Below are 16,650 nucleotides of genomic sequence, written 5' to 3'. Positions count from 1 at the left end.
GCTGAGTGTGGTGTGTGTGTATACTGAGTGTGGTGTGTGTGTATGCTGAGTGTGGTGTGTGTGTGTATGCTGAGTGTGGTGTGTGTGTGTATACTGAGTGTGGTGTGTGTGTGTATGCTGAGTGTGGTGTGTGTGTGTATGCTGAGTGTGGTGTGTGTGTATGCTGAGTGTGGTGTGTGTATGCTGAGTGTGGTGTGTGTGTGTATACTGAGTGTGGTGTGTGTATGCTGAGTGTGGTGTGTGTGTGTATACTGAGTGTGGTGTGTGTGTGTATACTGAGTGTGGTGTGTGTGTGTATACTGAGTGTGGTGTGTGTGTATACTGAGTGTGGTGTGTGTATGCTGAGTGTGGTGTGTGTGTGTATGCTGAGTGTGGTGTGTGTATGCTGAGTGTGGTGTGTGTGTATACTGAGTGTGGTGTGTGTGTGTATGCTGAGTGTGGTGTGTGTGTGTATGCTGAGTGTGGTGTGTGTGTATACTGAGTGTGGTGTGTGTGTGTATACTGAGTGTGGTGTGTGTGTGTATGCTGAGTGTGGTGTGTGTGTATGCTGAGTGTGGTGTGTGTGTGTATGCTGAGTGTGGTGTGTGTGTGTATACTGAGTGTGGTGTGTGTATGCTGAGTGTGGTGTGTGTGTGTATACTGAGTGTGGTGTGTGTGTGTATACTGAGTGTGGTGTGTGTGTGTGATACTGAGTGTGGTGTGTGTGTATACTGAGTGTGGTGTGTGTGTATACTGAGTGTGGTGTGTGTGTATGCTGAGTGTGGTGTGTGTGTGTGTATGCTGAGTGTGGTGTGTGTGTGTATACTGAGTGTGGTGTGTGTATGCTGAGTGTGGTGTGTGTGTATACTGAGTGTGGTGTGTGTGTGTATGCTGAGTGTGTTGTGTGTGTATACTGAGTGTGGTGTGTGTGTATACTGAGTGTGGTGTGTGTGTATACTGAGTGTGTTGTGTGTGTGTATACTGAGTGTGGTGTGTGTGTGTATGCTGAGTGTGGTGTGTGTGTGTATACTGAGTGTGGTGTGTGTGTATACTGAGTGTGTTGTGTGTGTGTGTGCTGAGTGTGTGGTGTGTGTATGCTGAGTGTGGTGTGTGTGTATGCTGAGTGTGGTGTGTGTGTGTATGCTGAGTGTGGTGTGTGTGTGTATGCTGAGTGTGGTGTGTGTGTGTGTATGCTGAGTGTGGTGTGTGTGTATACTGAGTGTGGTGTGTGTGTGTATGCTGAGTGTGGTGTGTGTGTATACTGAGTGTGGTGTGTGTATGCTGAGTGTGGTGTGTGTGTATGCTGAGTGTGGTGTGTGTGTATACTGAGTGTGGTGTGTGTATGCTGAGTGTGGTGTGTGTGTATGCTGAGTGTGGTGTGTGTGTATACTGAGTGTGGTGTGTATGTGTATGCTGAGTGTGGTGTGTGTGTGTGTATGCTGAGTGTGGTGTGTGTATGCTGAGTGTGGTGTGTGTATGCTGAGTGTGGTGTGTGTGTGTATACTGAGTGTGGTGTGTGTATGCTGAGTGTGGTGTGTGTGTGTATACTGAGTGTGGTGTGTGTGTATGCTGAGTGTGGTGTGTGTGTATACTGAGTGTGGTGTGTGTGTATGCTGAGTGTGGTGTGTGTGTGTATACTGAGTGTGGTGTGTGTGTGTGTATCTGAGTGTGGTGTGTGTGTATGCTGAGTGTGGTGTGTGTATGCTGAGTGTGGTGTGTGTGTGTATACTGAGTGTGGTGTGTGTATGCTGAGTGTGGTGTGTATGTGTATGCTGAGTGTGGTGTGTGTGTGTGTATGCTGAGTGTGGTGTGTGTGTATGCTGAGTGTGGTGTGTGTGTGTACTGAGTGTGGTGTGTGTGTATACTGAGTGTGGTGTGTGTGTATATACTGAGTGTGGTGTGTGTGTATACTGAGTGTGGTGTGTATGTGTATGCTGAGTGTGGTGTGTGTGTATACTGAGTGTGGTGTGTGTGTGTGTATGCTGAGTGTGGTGTGTGTGTGTATACTGAGTGTGGTGTGTGTGTGTGTGTATACTGAGTGTGGTGTGTTTGTATACTGAATGTGGTGTGTGTGTATATACTGAGTGTGGTGTGTGTGTATACTGAGTGTGGTGTGTGTGTATGCTGAGTGTGGTGTGTGTGTATACTGAGTGTGGTGTGTGTGTGTATACTGAGTGTGGTGTGTGTGTATGCTGAGTGTGGTGTGTGTGTATGCTGAGTGTGGTGTGTGTGTATGCTGAGTGTGGTGTGTGTGTATGCTGAGTGTGGTGTGTGTGTATACTGAGTGTGGTGTGTGTGTATGCTGAGTGTGGTGTGTGTGTGTATACTGAGTGTGGTGTGTGTGTATACTGAGTGTGGTGTGTGTGTGTTCTGTGTGTGGTGTGTGTGTGTATGCTGAGTGTGGTGTGTGTGTATACTGAGTGTGGTGTGTGTGTATGCTGAGTGTGGTGTGTGTGTGTATGCTGAGTGTAGTGTGTGTGTGTATGCTGAGTGTGGTGTGTGTGTGTATGCTGAGTGTGGTGTGTGTGTATACTGAGTGTGGTGTGTGTGTATGCTGAGTGTGGTGTGTGTGTGTATGCTGAGTGTGGTGTGTGTGTGTGTATGCTGAGTGTGGTGTGTGTATACTGAGTGTGGTGTGTGTGTGTATGCTGAGTGTGGTGTGTGTGTGTATGCTGAGTGTGGTGTGTGTGTATGCTGAGTGTGGTGTGTGTGTATGCTGAGTGTGGTGTGTGTGTGTATGCTGAGTGTGGTGTGTGTGTGTATGCTGAGTGTGGTGTGTGTGTATGCTGAGTGTGGTGTGTGTGTATGCTGAGTGTGGTGTGTGTGTATGCTGAGTGTGGTGTGTGTGTGTGTATACTGAGTGTGGTGTGTGTGTGTATGCTGAGTGTGGTGTGTGTGTATACTGAGTGTGGTGTGTGTGTATGCTGAGTGTGGTGTGTGTGTATACTGAGTGTGGTGTGTGTGTATGCTGAGTGTGGTGTGTGTGTATACTGAGTGTGGTGTGTGTGTATGCTGAGTGTGGTGTGTGTGTGTATACTGAGTGTGGTGTGTGTGTATGCTGAGTGTGGTGTGTGTGTATACTGAGTGTGGTGTGTGTGTGTATACTAAGTGTGGTGTGTGTGTATGCTGAGTGTGGTGTGTGTGTATGCTGAGTGTGGTGTGTGTGTATGCTGAGTGTGGTGTGTGTGTATACTGAGTGTGGTGTGTGTGTATGTGGAGTGTGTGTTGTGTATACACTCCGAGAGAGAGAGAGGTCACATGATGCAGTAAATCCTCTCCTCTCTCTCATTCTGCACCTGTCTAGATGATGAAGGGGGCGGGGATGGTGGGCGTGGCCAGTGATCCCAGAGACGGTGGCGCTCAGGTTTGGAACACAGCTGCAGTGTGTGTGTGTGTGTGTGTGTGTGTGTGTGGTTTAAGATGCAGATTCTCAAGCTGCCTTAAACGCTAGTTGAGGTGTGTAATTCAAGCTCACTTCCTGTTCCTGTTGCATGCTGTTCCTATTCCCAGAATTCACTGGCAACACACACACACACACACACACACACACAGTGACAAATTCAGCTTTATTTAGAAAGGATCAAGTGAGTGACTTTTTAAGTGTGTGTGAGTCTGTGTGTGAGTGTGTGTGTGTGTGTGTGTGTGTGAGTGTGTGTGTGTGAGTCTGTGTGTGAGTGTGTGTGTGTGAGTGTGTGTGAGTGTGTGTGTGTGTGTGTAAGAGAGACAGAGAGTACCTGTCTGTACAGGTGTACAACTGGCTTTTAACAAAACTCAGTTTAGAATCACATTATAAAAAGCCAGTCACACACACACACACACACACACAGATCGTAGTTCCGGTCAGTGGAGCTTTTAGCGTAGCATAATGTGTGTATTGAGCCGCCACTAAAAGGCTTTATTAGCTCAGCAGATAACCAGAGGAGTGTGTGTTAAAAGCCTACATCTCTCTCTTTCAAGCTTTTTCTCTTTTCCTCTCTCTCTTACACACACACACACACACACACACACACACACAGCTTAATGCACACACAGCGGATGTTATCTGTCTGCCATTTATGGCTCTGATAGACAGAGGGTGGAGACGCAGAGACAGCAACTTGAGACACTGTCCGTGTGTGTGTGTGTGTGTGTGATACTGAGAGAGAGATTAACCCACTTTAATGAGCCACTCTGTAAGAGGTTTTAAAGAGAGCTGATGTTTGTCTGCGTCGTCTCTTTAAGAGCTGAACACAGCTGCTGATTGGCTCTCTGGAGGTCGGAGTATCCCATGATGCACCTGTGTCATGACAATGTGAGAACTATCCACAAGCTGAGACAAACCAGGGCGACCCCGTGAGAGGTGTGTGTGTGTGTGTGTGTGTGTGTGTGTGCTGCAGTGCGGTCCGAGACGCACCCTCGTTTGCTTCCCTTAAGCTCTTGGAGGTGTTTATTAACAGCATCATACGCGTGTGTGAGGGTGAAAACAGGAATAAACAACACACACACACACACACACACAGGAATATCAGTATAAACACAAATATAACATTAACACAAATATAGATTAACAAACAGCATCGCTCGCTCAGGCCTGTACTGCAAATAAATAAATAAATAAATAAATGAATTAAAGACGCGCCGTCCCACTGGTCCAATAAGGACACCTGGCCATGGATTCAAAGATGGGCGTGGCTTAAAATGCCCCTCCCTTCTCTCTCTCTCACACACACACAACAGAAATGATGATAAACAAAAATGTTACACTACAAATATTGTAGAACTGCATAGCACAATGGAGGTCAAAGGTCAAACATCACACTCTACTCCAACAGGATGCGGAAGGCGCTGTGCATGTCCTCCATCAGATGAGCATAATCAACTTTAATCTTCACTTCTCCCTCCTTTACCAGGTCATTAAAACACACACACACACACACACACACACACACACACACACACACACACACACACCATGCACAGACACAGAGAAGTGTTAATTGTCCCAACGTCTCATTAAGACCAGCACCTGAGCTGTATTCTGATCCTACAGCAGTTTCCTAGGCACTGTGTGTGTGTGTGTGTGTGTGTGTGTCCCTTGAACTCTCTTGAACTTATTTCTCCCAGGTGTTCTCAGATGGTGGTCCAGGTGACCCTGTTCTCGCCCTGCACCATCGTCTCCACTGCGTGATGCACCCGATCGTGTGTGTGTGTGTGTGTGAGCTTGTCATGAGGTGTGTATCCGTCCTGCTGCAGGAAGTCTTCTCTGATGAGTTTGGCCAGTTACAGAGTGATTTTGTCCGCTTCTGCCTAAGGAGACAAACACACACTCGATGTTTTAGTGCCACATCCCAAATCAACACTTTACCGAAGTACGCACTGCATAGTGTAACTAAACTAGTGTGTCCATTTATTTACCTGTCCCCATTTATACACACGAACACTCTGACTGAAGGGTTACTCCTGTTAGGGCACTTGTTCACCTTGGAGATTCTAGTGTTCTAGTGTACTGATTTGGGACACATCCATCTCCGTGTCTCAAATCACTCCTTAAGTTTAGATCCACACTAAACAGACTTAAATCACATTCTGTCTATTTATAGATGGCCATGTTCCAATCCGAAGTCTATAATCTCTATAGTGTGCATACAAACACACACACATACACATACACACCTTGCCAACGAGTTGGATGATCTCAGCCAGGTTCTCCTCCTCTTGCAGGACCTCTTTAGCTTTAGTGCGCAGAGGGACAAACCTGTTTATCGTAATACTCGTCCAGTGCCTGAGCGTACTTACTGTAACTGATCAACCAGTTCACCGCCAGGAAGTGTTTCCTCTGAGCCAGCTTCTTATCCAGATCCCACCTGAGTGAGAGAGTGTGTGTGAGTGAGAGAGAGAGAGACAGATAACCTGCACGAGTCGCTGATGTCACAGGGCCTGAAACCACACTGCAGCATAAATATGCACACACACACACACACACACACACAGAGGTCTGGGTATAACATGTAGGCCTAAATGCCATTGCTGTGTTTATTTAATCTAACACCTGATTATATTGTATGTAATGTATCTATAGGTGAGTCTATATCTTTATTTTTATATGTATGTGTGTGTGTGGGGGGGGGGGTATACTGTATGTTACATCAGTGAGGAGCAGTGTTGGGGGATGTTACTTTTTAAAAAGTAATCAGTTACATAACAGCGTTACTTTCTGATTAGAACTCCTTTGTGATTCCTCATGCATGTTGTTTTAGTCGAGACCTTTATAATTATTCTACCATCATCACTCAGTGAAGTTCAGCCCATAATCTGTTAACTACTAATACCCCCATCTCACCCACTAATACCCCTATCTCACCCACTAATACCCCCGTCTCACCTACTGATCCCCCCATCTCACCCACTAATACCCCTATCTCACCCACTAATACCCCCGTCTCACCTACTGATCCCCCTATCTCACCTACTAATACCCCCGTCTCACCTACTGATCCCCCTATCTCACCTACTAATACCCCCATCTCACCTATTAATACCCCCGTCTCACCTACTAATACCCCTCTCTCACCTACTAATACCCCTCTATCACCTATGCGGTTTCGTGCGGTGGCCGCAAGTTTTGGCGCTGTGATTAGGTTTCCATTTTTCCGCGCGTTGGTCCTCTCACAGTCAAACCGCGGGTTATTGGGGGCGGGGTTTGTAGGACGACTTTCACACACACACACACACACACACACACACACACACACACACACACTAACAGATTGGGAATGACTGCTGTCTGGCTCACAGATGACATACATTGCCTGAATAACAGATTACATTTTTTTAAAAATAACTAAATAACTGAGGACTTAAAAGGCGACCGAACGCGTTAGATTCCTCACTACATCAAAAAATTAATCCAAGTACTCTAACACGTTACTTTGTAACAAGTTACACCCAACACTGGTGATAAGTGACACCTAGACACCGCTGCCTCTGTGCCGTGTGTTCTGACCCCCCTGCTGGTAATAATGTGTATTTACGCTCAGATGATGTTCACACGCAGCTCAAACACTGGCAAAAAAAAACACAAATATGTAAATCATTACCTCTACACTGAGGTGACATTAAACAGAAAAACATCTGATGGTAGTCCTTGGCTTTGTTTATTTGAATAACACTGGATTCTGTGAGCACTACCTCACTACCTCACTACCTCAGTACCTTACTACCTCACTACCTCACTACCTCACCACCTCAGTACCTTACTACCTCACTACCTCACTACCTCACCACCTCAGCTAATCCTGATTAAATCATTCAGCGCCAGTCACTGTTAAGCAGAAATCCTCCATTATGGCTCTACGTGGAGCTCATACTTAACTCACACAGATCCGAAATGGCGGTTCACGCGTTTCAGTTTTGCACTTCTAGAGTATTTCACTTTGTTTGCTTCCTGCTTTCTTTCATAAATTTTATACACTGCGATATTTTTGTGTTAAATGTATTGTAGTTTTATTCACGTTTCCACATTTGATGTGATTTTGTGTATTTGTGGTTTATTTCACACCGTGAGCCAATAGTGGGCAGTGAAGATACTGCAGGAGAACCGCTAGCGTTAACTTGCAATACATCGATAAATTAAATTAATTAAAATAAATTTATTCTTTTATTTATTTATATTACCATATAAGATTTTTTTATGTTTAAGTATTTATACTGAAAATTAATAAATTCAGCAAAGTCCAGCACTTTGTAAATCAAGCTGTAGTCACACAATATCATATACAATAACTTCTCCCTGGTTATTTGTGGTATAGAAATGAGAAATAACAAAATACAAACACAAAAACATACAGAAATAATTAGAAAAGTGAACAACAAATAAAAATAATATTTTTCTTTAAAAGCTGTATAAAGATCAAACAAATCATACAAGATCTTACTCTTACTCATCCTTTATACTCTCTATCCTTTATTCAGGGTCACGAGGGGCGGGGCCTCTCCCCGGAGACTTAGGGCACGAGACGGGGTACAACCTGGACAGGGGCCAATCCACTCACACACTCATTCACACACTACTGGCAATTTTATATATATATAAAATAATATATTTACTTATATATATGTGTGTGTGTGTGTGTGTGTGTGTGTTATTTCGTTGAACCTAATTCAGTGACGCCGGTTATTTCTTTTCCAACGCAAATGTACACTCCAATGTAATAGGTGGCGGTAGTGCAGCCTCTCTGGCTCAACAACCGCTTAAAACCTGCCAAGAAACCGAAGAAGAAGAGCTGTACATCCGGGAATTCTGCTTTTCTTGAAGGAGCCCGTGGGTGGCGGGATTTTACTGAGAGTTCATAACAAAGGTTGCTTTAAAATATGTTATTTATTATGTTTCTAATTAATCATTTCCTCATGTTTGAAGAAGTTATCATATTTAGACAAATTTGAGTTTCGCTATTTAAAGCAAATATTAAAATCGAGTAAGGCTTGTGTGGTATTAGCCTGTTAGCTTGCTAGCATTATTGTACTAGCCTATGGAGTATGCTAGCTCGGGTGCGCTGATTAGCAAACGGCTTTCATTATAACGTGCATTCGAATCCATTTTACAATTAAGTCAAATAAGTTGAATACAGAATAATTGTAGATATTTATTTGTGGCGTTTTACGTTTCTTTTTTAGGTGTTTCTTTCATTAGCTTCCTCCATTAGCTCTGTGACGTTTCCTCCTCCAGACGTGCAGTAGGGTTTAAAGCAAGTGCACTGAATGTACAGTGGAGTTTAATAAAATAAAAAGGGAGCAAATTTGACAAACAGTTTAATGCACTAATGCATAAAGGAATAAAAGCGGGCGATAGAGAGAGTTTCTTACTGTTTGCGGATGAAGTTACACTGTGTGTCCACTAGGTGGTGATGGGGAATCAGTAGTGATATTATTTTTGTGAAGTGTCATTGTATGATGCTTTGTTCTCCCCCGTGTGTGTTTGATGTGATTTTGTGTCTCTGTGTGACTGACAGAGAGACATGGCAGACAGTGATGATGAGTACGATCGTCGGCGCAGAGACAAATTCCGCCGGGAGAGAAGCGACTACGATCGGTCTCGAGAACGAGAAGACCGGCGCAGAGACGACTGGAGCGATCGGTGAGCACCTGGGAAACAACACCAGCATTATAACCTCAGGATGCGACCTCCCTTACTTTCTCTCACTCTCTTTCATACACATACACTGACCTCAGTCATGACCTGATGATTCTACACTCCTCATTGTATCACACTTTTTATACATATAGATCTAAAGATAATCAGTGTGTCAATCAGTGACACGACTCCTGTCTTGAGAGTGCTGTAGTCTGTGTGTCGTGTTCCTGCCTGGTCTTTATTTTGTATGTGTTGTGTTTGTGGTGAACTGGCGGCCGTCGGCCAGAGAGTGGGACCGCGGGAGAGAGAGGCGCAGCCGTGGCGAGTACCGCGAGTATGAGAGAGGACGGAGAGAGAGGTTTTCACCCCCTCGACATGACATGAGCCCGCAGCAGAAGCGCATGAGGAGAGACTGGTAGCGACGCACATCGTTATTACACACACTTAGCTTTTCTTCTGTAACCTTCCCTGACGCGGTGTTATTTGCCTTCTCAGGGATGATCATGGTGGAGACCCGTATCACGGAGGGTACGATCTGGGTTATGGAGGAGGTGGAGGACCGAGTTACGCCCCCCCACAGCCCTGGGGTCACCCCGAAATTCACCTCATGCAGCCGCACCATGCAATTCCCATCCAGGCCAGGTGAGGGCACTGTGTAGTTATTTTACAATATAGGTGTTGTGAACAATATTAATGGTTGTGGTGATGATTATGATACTGCTGTATGTGTGTATGAGCAGATTATTAAACTCGTGTGTGTCGCCTCTGCAGGTTGGGGAACATCCATGACCTTGACCTGGGACCGCCTCCGCCCGTGATGAAGACCTTCAAAGAGTTCTTGCTGTCCCTGGACGACTCCGTGGACGAGACGGAGTCAGTGAAACGCTACAATGAGTACAAGATCGACTTTAGACGGCAGCAGATGCAGGAGTTCTTCCTCGCTCACAAAGGAGAAGAGTGGTACGAGCTGGAGTGACTGATGTGTGTGTGTGTGTTTAACAGTGCATGGAACATGCTTCAGAGGAATGAGTGAGGGATTTAATACTGCAGGAGGAGAGGAGGAGCTACTATGTGTTAGTGTCTATGAAAAGCCTCTGAACTGCATGTTAAGCCTTACTGGGACGGCGTTGGGTCACCGGATAGGAAGTGGACCTGAAAATTACAGACTGTCTGGGTCAGGACGGTTGTAGTTAGCGGCTATAAACACTCATTCCCCGCACAGTCACTCGTAAACCCCGCCCTTTTATATTAATGAGAGAAAACTAGCATCATGTCAACTTCACTGTCCTGAAGAGTACAGTACCAGCTTTATCCCTGATTGTTACACAGTGCTCACACTGGAGACTCCTTCCACTGATGTCTTCTCCCCCCTCTCTCTTTCTCTCACACACACATTGAAGGACTTTGCATTTTTAAGCTGATACATAAACACACACACGCAATCAATACTTGATTGATCTTTTTTTTTGTTTTATTGAAACAGTTCTAGCAGTATAGCAGCACGGCTGGTTAATTAATGTGATGCTAAAGAAGCAGAAATGGTTTAAACAAACGCACATTTAATAAGATTTCATAATGTGGGTGCGCCCTCTTGTGGTGGACACTTGAGCACTTTCTCAAAATTGTTATACAATTCTCTTAATACATTTCTTTTAACGCTTTAATTTTGACCAATTATTTATTGCGTCCAGTGTGTTTAACGATTACGCCTCCCCGTGAATGAGCAGCTGCTATGGAAACCATAACACACCAGATCGAATGCGCGTGGATATAATCCTGCGCTTATATCAGAGCTGTAGGTATAAAGACTTGATCAACACTACTGACCCAGTCAGAGCACCGAACTCGGGAAGGCAGAAGCTAACGCCGTCCCAGCAAGGATCCAGTGTGGTGATTGTTGTTTATTTTCCTGCACCGTTTCTTCACAGGATGATAATTATTCTTCTCTCCTTAAGCAGATGTCATGCTTCGTTTCATTTTCAGTTCTTATTTTTTTTTTTATTTTTTTTTTTTAAATCAACAATTAACAAACCAAATTGCTTCTTCCCTTCTTCCACGGCAAGGTTTTTCAGAAGACGAGTACGAGTCTGTGCGGAGCGCCGCAGGAGGCCGTGTGTTAGAGAGTCAGGGCTCGCACTGCGCACAATGCAGCTGCTTTAGAGAACCAGTCTCAGGGCTTTAGTCAGACAGATCTGCGCACACACCTCCCCGTCTGTCTCACCTCCCTTTTTTTTATTTTTTATTTTTTGATATACGGGAATTGAAATGGCAAGCGTGCAGAAACCGTGTGTGTTTTCACACACACGTGCGCGTACACACCCGAGGAGACGTCTCTGTCTGTTTGTGTGGTAATACTGCCAGTTAAACCTGCAGGTAAATTTATAGAAACATGTTTGAGACAAAACCATGCAGATTTGTTAAATGTTTTGTTTGTTCTCTGTCTGTCTGTCTGTGTGTTTCTCCCTGTAGCTGTGGTGAGTGGTACTCTTTAATTTTATCATGGCTTAGTCACTGTGTGAGAGGAGAGTGAAGAGTATTGTGTACACACACACACACACACGCACGCACACACCATACAAACAGTGGTAGAAATAGGAAGTGATGTAACTGAAATTTATAGTTTTTTTTTATTTAATTTTTTAAAGATAATGAGAAAGAAGCCTTAATGTTTAAGACATTCTCTGTTAACACTCTCCACCTCCTCTCTCTCTTTCTCTCTCTCCTTCCTTACTTTATTTCTCTCTCACTCTAGGTTTCGCTCTAAGTACCACCCTGACGAGTCGGGGAAGAGGAAGGCCGAGGCTCACGCCGCTCTGCAGAACCGTCTGGGTTCATTTCAGTATTTAATGGAGAACAGCTGGTTCGAGAACATCTCCATGGACATCGATCGCGCACCACAGATCTTAAAGATCCTGGACGCGGGTGAGAGACGACTGCTCACATTAGAAAACCGCTTCACATCTCCTCATGTGTGTATCAGGCCTTAACAAATTATACGTGTTTTGTTTAGCTGTGATAAAAATGGAGGGAGGAACGGAGAATGATCTGCGCATCCTGGAGCAGCAGCCGCTGGACGAGGAGGAGGAGAGAGAGAGATTGTTGTCTGGAGGCCCGCCGTCCGAAAACCAGAAACGTGAAGGCGAGAACAGAGGAGCGGAGAGCGAGCGCAAACCGTCCACTGAGAAGGAAAACAAGGAGGTGAGTCTCATCAGGACGTCCTACACGGGGGAGAAAAACAGACGACTACCAACTAGTGCAGTCACAGGGACAAGCAGAGGCTTCTGATGGTGTAAATGCGCAGGAACTGTCTCTCACAGAGCTGTTTGTATGTAGGGAGAGAGTGGAGATGTTGGGATGAAGGATGTAGATGGTGAAGCAGGAGATGAAGAAAGAAAACCTGATAAAGAAACAACACCTGAGGAGATTTCACCGCCAAAGAAGGTTTGACTGTCTGTCCAAAGAATGTGGTCTGTCTGTGTCTGTATTGGTTTGTTTATATCCCTCTCTCTTTCTCTCTAGCTGAGTAAGAAGAGGAAGAGGAAGCACAGTGGAGACAGCGAGGACGAGGCGAGCGCCTCAGAGAGCGAGTCAGAATCCGACTCCGACTCAAACTCTCACTGCTCAGAGAAACCTGCGGAGAGGGAGGCAGAAGGGGAGGGTGAGCCAGACGGAGAGGCAGGCGGAGAGGGGGACGGGGGGAACGAAGAAGGAGAGGAGAAGGAGGAGGAAGAGGAAGAGGAGGGTGAAGGTCAGTATGGCACCTCTGTTCTCTGTACTGCTCTGTCAGATCTTTGGACAAACTGCTGAACCGTGTGTGTGTGTGTGGCAGACACGAAGGGGCGAAAGGAAGAGAAGCAGAGCGAACGAGAGAAAGAGAAGGAGGAGAAGAAAGTGAAGGACGATCAGCCTCCTAAACCTCGGCCGCTGCACATGACCTGCTCGCTGTTCATGAGGAGCATCGCACCCTCCATCTCTAAAGCGGAGATCGTCGCTGTCAGTCGCTCATTAACTAATTACATCATTAACCCTTTAGATTAGATTCATTATACCTAGTCTTTATTCTGAACCAAAACTACCAACACTCACACCTGGAGGTATAACTGGTAATAACTGTGTGTGTGTGTGTGTCTCCTCAGTTGTGTCGCCGTTTTCCTGGATTTATGCGTGTGTGTTTGTCTGAGCCACAACCAGAGCGCAGGTAAGACACACACACACGGCGCTCACACCTTGTTTAAAAAAAAAAAAAAAAAAAAAGATGGACATTTTTTCCTTTAAGGCAGTTTAGTTTTAAAGTTGGTGTGTGCATTAGATTTTTCAGGCGTTGCTGGGTGACCTTTGACCGCAGCGTCACTATCAAAGAGATCTGCTGGAGCCTACAGAACATCCGTGTGAGTGATTACACCTCCGTCTTCTCTTTATTTATTTTTCATTCTCACCTCTTTAATATAAAGCACGAATGAAAAGCCATTCCACATGGCTCCGCCCCCTCAGGCCTCTGATCAGAAGTTAGTTTTATTTATTTTTTCTATATATTAAACACCAAGAAGTTTGGCTTAGGTCAGCTAAAACCTTTTTTTTTTTTTTCTCCTGATTATCACTATTAAAAAAAAAAAAGAAGGAACAATTAGTTTTATTTTAAGTATTCTGTTTTTCTTTATTCACACATCCTCATTTCCCCTCACTGCTGTGTGTGTGTGTGTAGCTGCGTGACTGTGAGTTAGCTCCCGGAGTGAATCGGGATTTGGCTCGGCGTGTGAGGAACATTAACGGCATCACGCAGCATAAACAGGTTCTTAGAAACGACATCAAGCTGGCAGCTAAACTTATACACGCCTTGGACGAGAGGGAGGGGCTGTGGGGCCACGGAGACGCACACACCTCGGAGGTGAGACATGCACACACACACACGGGTATGGTCCTATAGACTTAGTAGAACACTTTCTGTAATGTTCATTGTTTGTTCGTGTGAAGCTCCCGTCCCAGAACCCCCTCCTGAAAAACATCACAGATTACCTAATTGAGGAAGTGAGCGCAGAGGAGGAGGAGCTACTGGGCAATGTGGGCGGAGTTGACTCAGAGGACGGGAACAAAGATGGCAATCCCACAGAGTTCACCGTGGAGAGAGACGAGAAACTGGTCAAGGTGAGACACCTGCACGCTTTGCCCCCCCCGGGTGGTGTAATAAGGTTAGAGTACAGATAACACTCAGATACTGTGTGTTCACCCGACTGTGCTTTATTTACATTAACTGTGTAACAGAATCTAATCGTGTGTGTGTGTGTGTTCCAGGTGTTGGATCGTCTGCTCTTCTATCTGCGTATCGTTCATTCTATAGATTATTACAACATGTGTGAATACACGAGCGAGGACGAGATGCCCAACCGCTGTGGGATCATCCACGTCCGAGGCCCGATTCCTCCAAACCGAATCACACACCGTGAGGGTGAGCTCCCCGCCCCCCCACGCACACACATACTGCTGCATCAAACAGTTATCTTGTTACAGTTCTTCAGAGTATTTCCTATAAATAGTCATTTTTATTTACTTATTTATTTTATAAAGTGAGTGACTGGCAGAAGACGTTCGAGGACAAGCTCAGTCCCCTTTTCAGCGTAAAGGAAACTCTGTCTGAGGAGGAAGCCCTCAAAATGGGTCGGAAAGATCCGGAACAGGAAGTGGAGAAGTTTGTGTCTGCGAACACGCAGGAGCTCGGCAAGGACAAGTGGCTGTGTCCTCTCAGCGGCAAGAAGTTCAAGGTGCGTCCTCCCACCACGAGACGCCGCAACGTCCACATGCCCTGCTGTGTGTTTTATATATCGAGTTAATATGTGTGTACGTACACTGCTCAGGGCCCGGAGTTTGTAAGGAAGCACATCCTAAACAAACACGGAGACAAGATCGAGGAGGTGAAGAAGGAGGTGGAGTTCTTCAACAACTTCCTGATGGACGCCAAAAGACCCTCCATCCCCGAGATCAAGCCTCTGCCCCCCCCAGGCCCCACTCCGGGTTAGAAAACGCGCACACACACACACACACAAACACTTGTCTGACGTCAAGCAGTTAAAATTTAAGAAAACTGATGAGTTTTAGAATGTCAGAATGTTTATAGAGTTGCAGATGATGTGACTTGTAACTCTGACTGTAACATGAAAAGCAGACGAGTGTAAAATCTGATCGTTATTAGAACAATGCTAATGATCACATGCCCCAAAATACTTCCATAGTTAAAATGAAATAATAAAATAATATAAAAAGAGACAAATGATAATCACATCACACATTTTTAGTCTAAACAAATTGTAAAAAATGATCATCATGTTTATTTAAATGCCCCCCAAAAAACCTGAGTTATCAGATGGGATTTGAACACGCTCAGTGATGTGGCCTCATGAGTGGTCACGGGTGGGTCATTCCACAATTTGGGTGCAGCCACAGAGAGAGCCTGATCACCCAGAGCTTTCAGTCGGTTTTGGGTACAGTCAGGAGTAATTTATCAGAGTAAAATACTTTAATAACACCAATATTGCTGCTGCTCTCAGCCAATCAGATCTCTGTCTCTCTCTGCAGGTGTGATGTCTCCTGGTGGTCCTCCTTTCCACCCTCAGGGTCCTCAAGGCTTGCTGGGATTTGGGCAGCCCAGACCTCCAGTGATGGGCTACGGAGGTGTGTGCGCGTCTGTCTGTGCGTGTCTGTCTGTGTCTGCGTTAGCTTCATGAGATGTATAATTGCTTTGTTCTCTCTGAAGCAGGTCCTCCTTATCCCCCAAACCAGTACGGTGGCGGAGGAAGAGGGAATTACGACAGTTTCCGTGGACAGGGTGGATATCCGGGGAAACCCAGAAACAGCCGGTACGTCATTACCAAGACTGACTCTCACACACGCAGAGAATACACACCGATGTTGCATTCATAATGTTATTAAATCATTCAGCACACACTCAATTATCTATAAACTATTGGGCATTGTTTTTATTTAATCTTAAACCCTTGTGTAACCTGCTCCTGGTGTTTCTCAGGATGATGCGTGGCGATCCTCGTAACATCATCGAGTACCGTGACCTGGACGCTCCTGAAGACGTGGACTTCTTTTAGACGCCCAGATTTTTTTTTTTATTTCTTCATTTTTACAGCCCCTCTCTCGTTTTAATTATAATGAATCTTTTGCAGCTCTAAGCGCCCGTTACTGTTCTGCCCCCTAGTGTGCGAGTGAGCACTGTTACCCAGCACACCTTGCATTTAGGCCTTGTTTTGTTCAATAAAACCCTATTGTGGAGCACATGGCCTCACTCTGCCTGCTTTATTCACTCACCTGAGACCATCTCGAGTTTAACTAACGACCTACATCACAGAGTTGTGTTTTAGGACCAAAGCAGAGGTCTTTCAAAAAATTAAATCAATGTTTAAAATGATGTTACTTGTGTTGTCTGGTTACGTGATTCTTTAATGAAAGAAATGAAGACAGTGGGTCGTGTCGAAAGAGGAGAGACTTCACAAAGTCAACACTGACTCAAACAGTTCAAATTCACTCTGGAAATATGTTAAGTTGTATGTCATGAACACAGG

The 16,650-nt window shown here is 45.2% G+C and overlaps 1 protein-coding gene across 1 annotated transcript; it reads left to right on the top strand.

Annotated features, from left to right (window-relative positions):
* The first annotated feature begins 8,245 nt into the window (after positions 1–8,245).
* Positions 8,246–16,363, top strand: srrt (serrate RNA effector molecule homolog (Arabidopsis)). Its single transcript, XM_053485503.1, has 20 exons — positions 8,246–8,315; positions 8,967–9,091; positions 9,375–9,503; positions 9,584–9,730; positions 9,860–10,048; positions 11,841–12,010; positions 12,099–12,286; positions 12,422–12,529; positions 12,608–12,836; positions 12,918–13,081; positions 13,225–13,286; positions 13,398–13,476; positions 13,791–13,973; positions 14,060–14,230; positions 14,378–14,531; positions 14,651–14,844; positions 14,938–15,094; positions 15,656–15,751; positions 15,834–15,936; positions 16,104–16,363. Exons 2-20 carry the CDS (start codon positions 8,973–8,975, stop codon positions 16,177–16,179), a joined length of 2,718 nt encoding a protein of 905 aa, XP_053341478.1. The 5' UTR covers positions 8,246–8,315; positions 8,967–8,972; the 3' UTR covers positions 16,180–16,363.
* The last annotated feature ends 287 nt before the right edge of the window (positions 16,364–16,650 follow it).

This window comes from Clarias gariepinus, chromosome 24 (assembly GCF_024256425.1).
Source record: "Clarias gariepinus isolate MV-2021 ecotype Netherlands chromosome 24, CGAR_prim_01v2, whole genome shotgun sequence".
NCBI lineage: Eukaryota > Metazoa > Chordata > Actinopteri > Siluriformes > Clariidae > Clarias > Clarias gariepinus.
The sequence above is the reverse complement of the archived record's forward strand: the minus strand, read 5'-3'. Positions and strand labels throughout refer to the sequence as shown.

Excerpts from the sequence above, each read along its gene's own strand:
- srrt (XM_053485503.1), top strand. The coding sequence starts at position 8,973 with ATGGCAGACAGTGATGATGAGTACGATCGTCGGCGCAGAGACAAATTC. Across the intron at positions 12,011-12,098 it reads CTTAAAGATCCTGGACGCGG|CTGTGATAAAAATGGAGGGA; the intron begins GTGAGAGACGAC and ends TGTTTTGTTTAG. Across the intron at positions 12,837-12,917 it reads AGAGGAAGAGGAGGGTGAAG|ACACGAAGGGGCGAAAGGAA; the intron begins GTCAGTATGGCA and ends TGTGTGTGGCAG.